The 11,235-nt window shown below is 54.1% G+C and overlaps 1 protein-coding gene across 2 annotated transcripts in view; it reads right to left on the bottom strand.

Annotated features, from left to right (window-relative positions):
- The window catches only part of SLC35F6 (solute carrier family 35 member F6), a 26,582-nt gene extending 15,347 nt beyond the window's left edge, over window positions 1-11,235 (bottom strand). For both annotated transcript variants that reach the window (XR_005372240.1, XM_038561034.1), the window contains exons 1-5: window positions 11,016-11,235; window positions 2,333-2,405; window positions 1,420-1,591; window positions 953-1,165; window positions 40-150 (exon numbers count right to left, since the gene is read on the bottom strand). Coding sequence is in view for 1 of the 2 variants with exons in the window: in XM_038561034.1 (XP_038416962.1) it covers window positions 40-150; window positions 953-1,165; window positions 1,420-1,591; window positions 2,333-2,405; window positions 11,016-11,092 (646 nt within the window). In the remaining variant the exon portion in view is untranslated. The remainder of the gene's footprint in view (window positions 1-39; window positions 151-952; window positions 1,166-1,419; window positions 1,592-2,332; window positions 2,406-11,015) is intronic.

Below are 11,235 nucleotides of genomic sequence, written 5' to 3'. Positions count from 1 at the left end.
GCAGCAGTACCTTGCTCCCCAGCCCCTGTGCTCACATACCCTCAGTGCCAACTGCCCGCAGTGGGTGAACATTATGCCTGTAGACGAACTTCTCCTCGAGCACCATCTGGATGGAGACAATGATCTGGGCCATGATGATCAGCAGGTCCCCTGGGGGGAAATGAGAACCATGGTGAGATTGGGCCGCATGGGGTGGGGGTGGGGGGAAGGGATGGAGCACGGCCACAGAGCTGTTGGCAGGGTGGTGGGCTCCATGCTGGAGTAGATGGCTCCTACAGGGACATGGTCACCCCGAGCCCCTGACTTTTGTAGGGCACCACATGGTTCACGAGACAGTCATGACAGCCCCATGCCTGGTCTCCTGGCTCCTGGGGGGTGGGGCAGGCCAGCAGAGCAAGCACTATTACCACCCTGGGCCAAGCCTCCAGAAGATCCAGGGGCCCACCTGGGCCTGTGACTGGAACAACAGGGTTATAAGCATGTCTTCTGAGGTGCACAAGACTTTGCGATAGACATTTCTGGTTTAGTCCATCCTCAGGACCAGAGAGATCCTGTCATTATAGAACAGGCTGCCAGGCTTCCTTTCTGGGACAGTGGGGATGATGCCAAGCTGGGTACATAGTAGACACTCAACAGATACTCATTCCCTCCCTCTCCCAGATCCAGGAGTATGTGTACCCAGCAGTATGTGTGTGTTTCTTATGGCACAAACGTCCCTCCTCTGACCTCCCGCTCCTTAACTATCCCTTTCTCATGGTGTGTGTGCCTTTCTGTGCTCTATCTGGCACCTCAAGAGCAGATGTATGCCCAAGTCCACTGGTCCCCCATACTCCCTCACCCAGGGCCTGGCATAGAGAAGAGTTGGCAGAAGTCTGCTGACTGTGCTGGGTTCCCTGACTGACTGAGGACAGGAGAGGACGGGCAGCCCCTGCGTCCCCAGCCCTCATCGCACCTGTGATCACTTCGCTGAGTTTGTGCTGATCATCATGCTTGCTCAGAAGGTCGGCCAGGCCCACAACCACCAGCCCTGCGATGGTGGCAAGGATGCCCAGCCACTGGCTCAGTGCCAGCCTCCGCCCCAGGAAGGCCACTGAGAACAGGCCTGTGAATATGATCACTGCTCCCCGCAGCATCTGGAAGCTGGAGGCACTCGTCATGTTCAGGGCTAGGAGAGAAGAGACACACGATGTTAGCTGCTGAGGGCCAAGGCTATCTATTCACTGAGGTGCCCTCATGGCTGAAGACCAGCCTTGCACATAGTATGTGCTCAGTAAATCTTGTGTGTGTGTGTACACGTGTACGTCTGGGAGGGGGGCAGGGGTGAGGTGAGCCAGGGGAGGGGTGAGGCGCGCCGGGGCAGGGGTGGCTGTTTCATTAGTGCCCCTGTGGGGCCCTTCTCAGCGTGGCCTGGCTACTTACCCACATACATGATGCTGGTCCCCGTCATGTCGCACAGGGCAGGGGGCAGGAAAAGAAGGGGATTGAAGGGCTGCTGGGGATCCATGCTGGCGTCTGGGTGCCTTGCCGCTCGGCACCGAAGCAGGTAGAAGGCAGCCAGGCAGGAGAACTCTCCCAGGAACATGCCCACCGCCTGCAGGGACAGAACCCTAGAAGTTTACAGCTGGTAGGAGAATCACCTTTGATGAAATCTTAACACAGCCTTTCTTCAGAGGGAAGCTTACCTGTAACTTGACACATAAACCAGACAAAAGCAGAGCTGCTGTGTGTGGAAGACCAGAGACTACCTCCTAGGTAAGGCCTAAACACCAAAAACATGTGGACAGAAACACTATAAAACCGCATAAAGCCTGGTCTGAAAACCAACGATCTAGGCTAATCTGTGGTCAAGTTCCAGATGGAGAAACGGAGGTCCAGAGAGGCTCAAGAACTGACTTCAGGTCACAGAGCAAGTGGCTGGGAGGGCAGGGGCTGAAATATAGGCCTCTGCTTCCCAGTCTGGCAAGAAATTGCCTTCCATTTACCTTGTCTGCCCTATCCCAGTGGAGTCTGGGCTTCCCATGTTTGCAGAGCAGGTTTTGTTACTGGGGTTGATGTTTTCATCATCCCCAGGGCTGGCCTTACAGCGTCAGGGCGTGGCTGCCCACCGGGACTGCCATAGCCCTCCCAGAGAGGGCTGTGCCCTCTGCCCTCTTCCGTGGGCTCTCACACCCTGGTCTCTGTTCTGGTAAGGGAGGGAGGGAAGTGGACAGTTCTTCCCGGTTCTTCCTGAGAGCTGGGAAAGGCTCTGCCCCAGGTCAGGAAGCAGCAGGGTCTGGAGGGGGACACCTGACCCTGGGGGCAGCAGGAGGTGGGGGTGGGATAGGGCAGATACCTGGAGGAAGGGATGCTGGAAGCTGTGCTCCTTGCTTCCTCCACAGCCCTGCGCCACGAAGTTGTCTGCCCACCTGCAGTGGAGAGAGAAGTCAAACCTTTGGCAGTGTGCAAGCTCTGCAGCCCCGGACCCTGTGTCTGAGGACATTGCTCCTCTCAATGCCAAGAGGCCACACTTAAGGGACTTGGACAAGTGTGAGACTCCCTTGCCAAGGGGCCCATTTCTGCAGCACAAAGCCTTCATCTGGGATTGAGGACAGAAAGTGGGGACCTAGATGCCTTTAGCAGAAACGTAGCATTTCTTCACATTGTGAATGTGGCCCCATAGGACCTGTGACTTTGCCACACACACAAGCCACTGCTACTGTTATCAGTGCAGACACCAGGAAGTGGCATTTACACTCGTCGCCTCTACAAAATTACAGTAATTAGACCTGCTGCTAATAATTTTTTTGTGTTAAGAAGCATATACACATGCGTTACGGCATCACAAATTGGCTTTTTCAGTGTTTTGATAACTTTATTTTGACATAAGTGGCTTTTTCTGTAATCTGATCCCTTAATCACACATTTAAAAACAATATTCTAGGTTTTTACCAGACCGTCAAATGGACCCATAGCACAAAAAATATCAGAAGTCTGTGGTTTACAAGGGCCTTTGGGCCCTTGGGAAATGACTGGCTGACAAAGATCACCCGGTCACCTTCATAGAACCTGAAAGGTTTGGAGGGTCTTTCTAGCACTGACTGTAAAGCAGGTGGCAAGTCCATGGCACTAGTGGAGTGGCCTCCCCGCCAGCACCCTGGCAGATGGCATAACAGAATGGGATGCTTCCCCAGCAACCTGACACAAGCCCAGAATTCTTCATGGCATAGTGCCCTGGGCAGCTACCACCAATCCTCCTGCACTGTCTGCCACCCATGAACTAAAAGCTCCTGCTCCCCAAATTTCATGTTTGCTGGGCTTTGTTGGGTTCCTGGGGTCTGGTCTAATCTCTTTTATTTAAAAGTCCTTTATTTATTTTTTAAAAAATATTTTATTTATTTATTCAAGAGAGACACAGGCAGAGGGAGAAGTAGGCTCCATGCAGGGAGCCCAACGTCCTGGGTCCCCAGGATCATACCCTGGGCCGAAGGTGGTGCCAAACCACTGAGCCACCTGGGCCACCCCTAAAAGTCCTTTAGAGGGGCACCTGGGTGGCTCAGTGGTTGAGTATCTGCCTTTGGCTCAGGTCCTGATCCTGGGGTCCCGGGATCGAGTCCTGCATCGGGCTCCTCAGAGGGAGCCTGCTTGTTCTGCCTTTCTCTGTGTCTCTCATGAATAAATATGTAAGATTTTAAAGAAAAAAAAAAGTCCTTTAGATATTTGGAGATTCCCCCCCCCCCTTTTTTTTAAAGATTTTATTTATTCATGTTGTGTTGAGTCAAGGCAGACCCAGGGCAGTATCTTGTGGGCCTTGGGGCCCTTCCTTCTGCAGCACCCCATGCATAGGTGGTAGCTGTGTCTAAAATACAAGACTCAGGACTTCTTTTTATTTTTTAACTTATTCATGGAGAGAGAGAGAGAGAGAGAGAGAGAGAGAGAGTGAGTCAGGGGCAGAGACACAGGCAGAGGGAGAAGCAGGCTCCATGCAGGGAGCCTGACATGGGACTCGATCCTGGGTCTCCAGGATCACACCCTGGGCTGCAGGCGGCGCTAAACTGCTGCGCCACCAGGGCTGCCCAGGACTTCTTTTTCTTAAATGACTTTCCTTGCAAAGTCTGTCAAGAGCAGCCACATGGTAGTACCCAGCCCTACTCTGTTGGCTCATTTCTGCAACAAGCCTGAGGTTTCAAAAGGCAAGTGGAAGCCTTTTATTTCCTGTGCCCCGCACAGTGATGCAAGCCTGGGACACTGGTTGGGGCCTACGTTTGACAAAGATCCTGGCCAGCCCTGGCTTCTCCGTGGCCTGAGTTTGGGGAGGGGAACAGGGAGCTCTCTGCCACAGCCCGGGCATGGGCATAACGCCTGGACACTGGCAGCAGGAAGGGCAGGCTGAATGGCGAGAGAATTCCTCATCAGCCATGGGGAGGGGGTGGGGGGAGACCACTTCTACTCATTGATCTGAACATACCCCGGGGCCAGTGAACAAAACAGGTCTATGGCAAATTTAGTTCACAGTGAGTGAGCTCACAGCCGGAGACCTCACCCACCCCAAAGATGCCAAGAAGGGCAGTTAGGAGGGCTTGTGGTTCTAGAGAATGGTGAGAATCAAAGGAGAGTTGAAGGGTGGGGAGGTCTCATGGGTCAGGGGACCAGGCTGTAACCAGTCCCAGTACCAATGGGGCAAAGAAAGCCCGCCCTACAGAAACCACCTGCTCTCTGGGGTCTCATTTCTGTCCAATCTGCTGCAAGTTCTGGCTCTTGGATCCCCAGGCTGGACAGGGATGCAGGTGAGGGCCACAGACCAGTGGTATCTGCTCTCCAACTCAGGCTTGCTTTTGCAGAAAGAACACTTTGGGAGGGCCTGGGTGAGGCAACTGAGTGTAACAGAGGAGCATCAAGGAAGAGTAAAGAGGTCATGCCTTACCAGAGTGCAGAGCCAACTGCCCCAGAGCAAGTCAGAGATGGAAATTCCGGGAGCTGGAGCCAGGGCTCTTCCAGGAGGAAAGAGGGAGGGCCTGCCAAGCCCATTAAGGTCAACTAGAAGCTTAGGGCGAGGGCATGTGTGGAAGCCCCTTCCTCATCATGGCACTATAGCCAGAGTACATGGCAGGCTCCAGTAGACGCCCAGATCTAATGGTCGAGCCGTCTCCTGGAACTTCCCCTGGGCTACTCCCCACACAGCTTACAGTAACGATAACTCACATCGGATCACCGTGTGTGTTCTAGAGTCATTATCACTTGAGAGGGTGGAAGCCCAGCATCCAGCAATTTCTCTATCTCTGGATCGCCAGCTCCTGGCATACCGAAGCTCAAACATTTTTTTGTTGAATAAGTGGGATTTCCAGACTCCACCTTGCATATAGGCAAGTACTAGAGTTCAGACAATGTCTGCATGAAGCAAGGTGCCACCTGCTGGTGGGACCAGCTGGGCTTGTCCCCAGGAGTGGGCCCCACGTGCAGAGCTGACCCTAAGGCTGATTGATGCTGCACTCCCTCTCCTGCCGCTAGGGCCTTCTCTGCTTTCACCAAGGTGTGGGTATGCCTCAACAAGTTGGGGCTGGCTGTGTTCCCAGCCTGGGAAATGGAGTCTTTTTGTATCTGGATACCTGGGGCAGGCTTGCAGTCCAAAGGATTGGGTGTCAGCAGGCCCAGCCTTCCTTTAGGCAGGGAGGAGTTCAGGCCTGCAGAGATTTGGGGCTGGAGTCAGGCTAAGAATACTGGTCTTGAAATAGGCTTCAGCTCATTGCATAGGCACAAATAGACCCCAGATAGCATGGAACAAGAGCCAAAATCCAGCCTCAGTTGACTGGTTGATGACAGGCTCCTAAGGTGGGACAGCTGTTTGCAAAAATACTTCACTACATGTTTTTATAAACGCACACTTCACTGCATACTGACTTCATGCCAGGCCTGTGCTGGGCACTTCATGTTCTTCATTTTACATATGGGGACTTGATGGCTTGGGGCAGAGGAGGGGAGAGGATGGGGTTCAGATTCCTATAGTTAACAACGGGCATGTCTAGGGCCCAATCCATCTGCTCAAATTTACATTCAGAAAAGGCAGCAGGATACAAGGAAAGCTCATGACTTTTACGTCTCACAGGTTGGACAAGTTAATAGTTTTATCTATAAAATGAGGATAATAATGCCAACACTGATGAACCATCAAAAGTAATAAATAATATAAGATACAGAAGAGCTGGTGCATGGCAGGTAGTCAGTGAAAGTCTTTTCCTCCCCCTTCTCCCTCCTTCCCCTCTATGAAGCAGGAGTCTCTCCCCTTGTTTTGGGTCAATATGGCCTAGCTCTGCTCCAGCCTGAAAGCTTCTGGGAGTGCATCCATGCTATGGGCTGAAGCAGAGGTGGCTGGAGGGCCACAGAGCCACAGAATGCTGACACAGAAGAAACTCAACCATCATCTCAGAAAGCTCCTTATTTGACAGACAAAAAGCCAAAGGACACAGGGCTCATCTGGTGCCGAGAAGGGCTAGTCCCCAGGGGTCTCTACGTCCAGTTCCATGCCCCTTCTTCAACACCTGAATTTCTCCCATCACTTTCTTATTCCAAATTCTTCCCATTCCCTTGGCTGCGTTGGAGAGGGGCCAGGTCTGCAGATGGGCCTTCCCTTCTTTCTAGATACTGTTTTCTAAAGAAAAGCCATGGTCTTATGGGCAGAAGGAGGCCTGTGGGGACCCATGAGGGTCAGGCCGATGCTACATCAAGAGATGCTTTCTGCTGGCAGAGACCAGTTTATGACTTTTTTATTAAATTAAAAAAAAATTTTTAAGTAATCTCTGCACCTAATGCAAGGCTTGAACTCACAATCCTAAGATCAAGAGTTGCACGCTCTACTGACTGAGCCAGGAGACCAGCTTCTTCGAGAAGGGGCTTTGGCAGGCTGGGGGTGAGCTCCCCTCGCTGGGGGTAAGTCACTCTGGACCCGCCAAACTCAAAGCTCAGCATTCGGAGTGGCACGTGCGGCCACGTGAGAGGGGAAAGGGTGTGGATGGACAGAGGAAGTGGCTGATGTGGCTGCCTCAGAGTGACAGCTGCATGTCCAGTTCCCTGCAGAATCTCTGCTACTTCCTCTGGCGCCCCAGGCTTATCAAGCCCAGTGAATCAGCTTCTTTCGCCTGCCTGGGATCTTCAGGAAGGCTGCAGGGTGGCTCCACTCTTTGGGTGTCACAGCAGTTGGTGATAAAGGATCACGAGGCCTGTCCTCAAAGTCTTACCAAGTCCTCCTCAGTAGATCCTACCTTGTGTCTGGGTAGAAGGAAGGGAAGTCACGGCCATTTTACAGATGAACCTGAGGCTTCGAGAGGCCCAGTGACTCATCTACTCCCATAGCTTCCAAGCCTTGTACTCTTTTCACTCTACATACTACCTCCTGGTTTAAGGCTTTCTGTGGCTGGTGCAGGAACCCCTGTGAAGCAATCACCCCCTGCCAGCTCATGGAACCTAAGGGTGGGGGCAGCCACCAAGGCAAAAGTTAGAGCTGACACAGGAAGGAGAGGGACAGTCCTCCTCTACTAGAGGCCCAGAGGTCCCAGGCCTCCTGCTACTTTCCTGGCAGTGTCCCCACATCAGGGGCCAGACCGTTGGAGAAGTCACCCCCTGGCCCTGCTCTGGTGGCATGGGCTTCACAGCCTGCAGCGTTTAGAAGGGCATCAGAGCCACACTTGGTGAGCATCTGCTTGACCCTGGCTCTTTATGTGCAGAACCCCAGGAGAATGGGGCTCTCAAATGGGCAGGACCCCAAACAGGCACTAGTTCAGGCAGACTGCCTGCCCTAAGCAGTGCCAGGGGGCGGGGGGGCGGGGAGAGGAAGATGTTTGATATGCAGGAGATGTATTAGAATCATAAGTAGGTCCTGGCAAGGGGTGAGAAAGCAGCCACTGAAAGGAGAAACAGCCCCTTCACTGTGAAGGGCCCTTTGCCAACTCCTAGAGCCAGGACCAAAGGGCCAGCCTGCCAGGTGGCTTTCTCCTCTGAGTATGTGATGGACCCTTGCCCCCATCCCAGCAAGGACAGGTCTGTCTCCTGCAGCCTACCTGAACCTGCTGAGCAGGCACAGTGGCCGCCTCCAGGGGAGAGCTGCCCTGTGGTCCCAGCACAGCAGGTAGCACGTGCTCACCCACTTCCTCCTCCACCAAGTTTCTTCCCTCGACCTGGGGATGGAAACACATTCCTTTTACAGGCTGGGGAACTGAAAGAGGCTACTGGAGAGGCTAAATGAGAACCTGAACGGCACCCTGACTCCAGTGGGAAAATAAGTAGGATGACAGCGGGATCTTTTGGGCCAGGACAGAGCTTTGCTGCCCAGCCCCAGAGGGAGGGCACTCTGGTGAGATCCCCAGGGAAGCGGGATTTTGGGTACTGCCAATGTAAAAGGATCGGACTAAAATGCTGAGACCTAGGTTCTGGTCCTCACTTTGACACCAGCCAGCTGGTCACAAGAAGAAACTTCTAATGGATCCTTAAGTATAAATTGTGGGGATTAGGATGGGTGACTTCTATATTTCTAACAGCTTTAAATGCCCCCCAAAATGACTAGAGGAGCCCTAGCTCATATCATATTGATGGTTAAGAGCCTGGATTCTCGAGCCAGATTACTTTGGCTCACATATAGACTCTGCCACTTAATGGCTGAGTTGAAATCAGGCAGGCAATTCCATCTCTCCATACCTCGGTTTCCTGATCGAGGACAAGGAGTTTATCTCCCTCATAGGCTGGTTATGAGAGTTCATTAAACTAACACACAAAAGGTGGCCGCAGCAGGGGCAGGCACTGGTTATGGCAGCTGCTTAGCATATGCTGTGGTCATGTCTTAGTTTGTTGGTCCCTGCCAGAAACTGCAGGTCAGGGTGTGACTTCAAATCGATAATTCCTACCAGAATGTACACAGCCGCTGTCTCATGTTTTCTCTCCGAGGGCATCCTTCTCATAGTCTGGCTGAGAGGATCCTGCTGTTGAGGATCCAATTCTGGGGCCCACCTGAGATAGGGAGGCTCCCAAGAGGCCCCACATCAGACAACCTGGCAGTGGACGGGGCCCACATGGGGATCTCCTTCCTGCTTCTCAGGTGGCCTCTGAGGACAAGGCCTCCTGGGGCCCTGGATTCCCCTGGCCTCCTCCCTGACAAAGGAGGAGATGAGTCAGCACAGCTGACCCCAGTGACAACTGACAATCTTGACTCTCCGTGGGGACAGAAGCCCTGGCCGACCTACAGCCACTTTCTAAGCACTTGACTGAGGCCTTGGCTGGTATGACAGATGGACAGACAGATGACTTGTTCTGTTGCATTCAGATCCTGAGATGGGAGCTCTTGTGTTGAATCTCCTTTATAGTTAACGGCTCAGCAAAAGCAGTGACCTTTAGGAGGCCACAGGGCTCAGGAGACCAGCTCAAGATAGCTCAAGGCAGAACCCAACTAGAGACAGGGGGCGGGGGGGGGGGGGTGGTGGTGTCCACCCAGAGCTCCACTTCCTGTGAAGGAGAACACTGTGGTTGTCAAGTGTGTATGTTCTGTCCCCTTCACCTTTGATTTTAAGCATCTTAAATCTTCTCTTGGTTACTTCAAACCTGAGTCCAGTCAGTGCTTCAAACCCTGCAGGTACCTTACACATGTTTGATGAATTGAACAGGATACCTCTCTCCCAGACCTCTCCTCTGGAGCATGTGATCAAACACCTTAAGGAAGAATAAGACATGACTAGTCCCCCGCTCCCCAGGGGGCCTGGAGCACAGCCCAGAGGGTGACTGTGACTCCCCCTTGCTGTGGAGCCTGGCAGGGCCCAGCGAGAAGTTAGGTCTGGCTGGGAGAGGGCCATTATCAACTCTTCTCCATATGCATCTTGGAATCGGTTCAGAGAAAGGTCAGGATCTGGGTACTGGGGGTTCTGAGATGGTAAACAGAGAGGGCAGAGCAAAAGACAAAGCACTGCCAAGCCAAGGGGCTGCCTCCTGGGTCTCCTGTACGTTACACAGAGGAGACGATGCTCAACCCCTCAGCCTCATGACAGCCCGGGGTCCTCAATCCCCAAGCTCCTGGGGCCTGTCTTCATAGTCCCACAAAACACCTCACTGTCATGCATCAGAGTTGAGCTGCTCACCTGCCCTCCCTGTCTGGATTAATGAGGCTTCTGTTCTCCCAGGCAGAAATCCTGGAGGGGTCACTGTCTCTTGATCCTGTGGGTCAGGCCTTATAGCTTTATTCTGCACCTGGTCTCTCCCACCTGGTCTCTCCCACCTTTCCTGCCTCACTGCCCCACCTGCTATGCAGTAGCAGCTTTGCAATAGTCTTCCCTGCACTAAACTACTCTTCAACCTGACCACCAGGTTCATCATAACCATTCCCTGCTCAAAAGCTCTTCTTTGATTGTGGGATAAAATCTGGCCTGGGCATTTGGTGCTGGTTACAATACACTTCGATGTGGACTTGCTGTTCCCTGTCTCCACCAAAGTCCACATGTAGAAATCCCACCAAAACGTCAAGGCCCAGCTGTGACCTCTCCTCCACGAGGAGCCCATGGGGGTGGGGGTAGCCCCTTCTCTATCCACAGCCTTCCCCGCTCACCGGTTCCTCGGCCTGCATGGCTTCTATTGTAGCAAGCGTGTGCACAAGTGCGGGACTGCCCCTTCACCCCACCCCTGCCCACAGCCCCTGGAGGGCCCGGGCTCCAACGCCAGCGTTGGAAGGGGCCGGAGAGGAACTGCTCCAACCCTCCCGTCTAAAGATGAGGAAACTGAGGCGTGGAGACGTGAGGTGACTCGCTGGGATCAAGCACATGGCCATTAAAGCCCGGGCTCGGGTCCTCCGGCCAGGGACGCGGCCATGGTCCGTATTTCCTCGGGCCTCGCGCCCCTTGGGGGCCCCAAGACCGCGTGAACCGACCAGAGAAACCGGGCGAGCCGGTGAAGCCGGGACAGGAGAGCCGAGGAGGGGTAGGGCGAGGAAGGTGCGCGGGGTCACCGACGCCCTCGCGGGCCGCGGCAGGTCCGGCTGAGCCCCCTCCCCTCCCGGCCGGGCCCGGACTCACTTGGCCGAGAGCGTGTTGATGGAGCCGGTGACGAGCATGAGCCCGGCCAGGAACAGCTGGTACTTGGTCCAGGCCATGGCGGCGGATGAGGGGAGCGGGAAACTGCAGGGATCCCCGTGACCTCGACCTCCCCGCTGGCTCCGGGCGGCAGCTCCCGACCCCGTCACCTGGGGGGTCTCGGGAGCGAGCGCTTCCGGGCCGGGCGTCACGTGACGCGCGC

Source organism: Canis lupus, chromosome 17 (genome assembly GCF_011100685.1).
Source record: "Canis lupus familiaris isolate Mischka breed German Shepherd chromosome 17, alternate assembly UU_Cfam_GSD_1.0, whole genome shotgun sequence".
Classification (NCBI taxonomy): Eukaryota; Metazoa; Chordata; class Mammalia; order Carnivora; family Canidae; genus Canis; species Canis lupus.
Note: the sequence above shows the minus strand (reverse complement) of the source record. Positions and strands in the feature narration are given on the sequence as shown.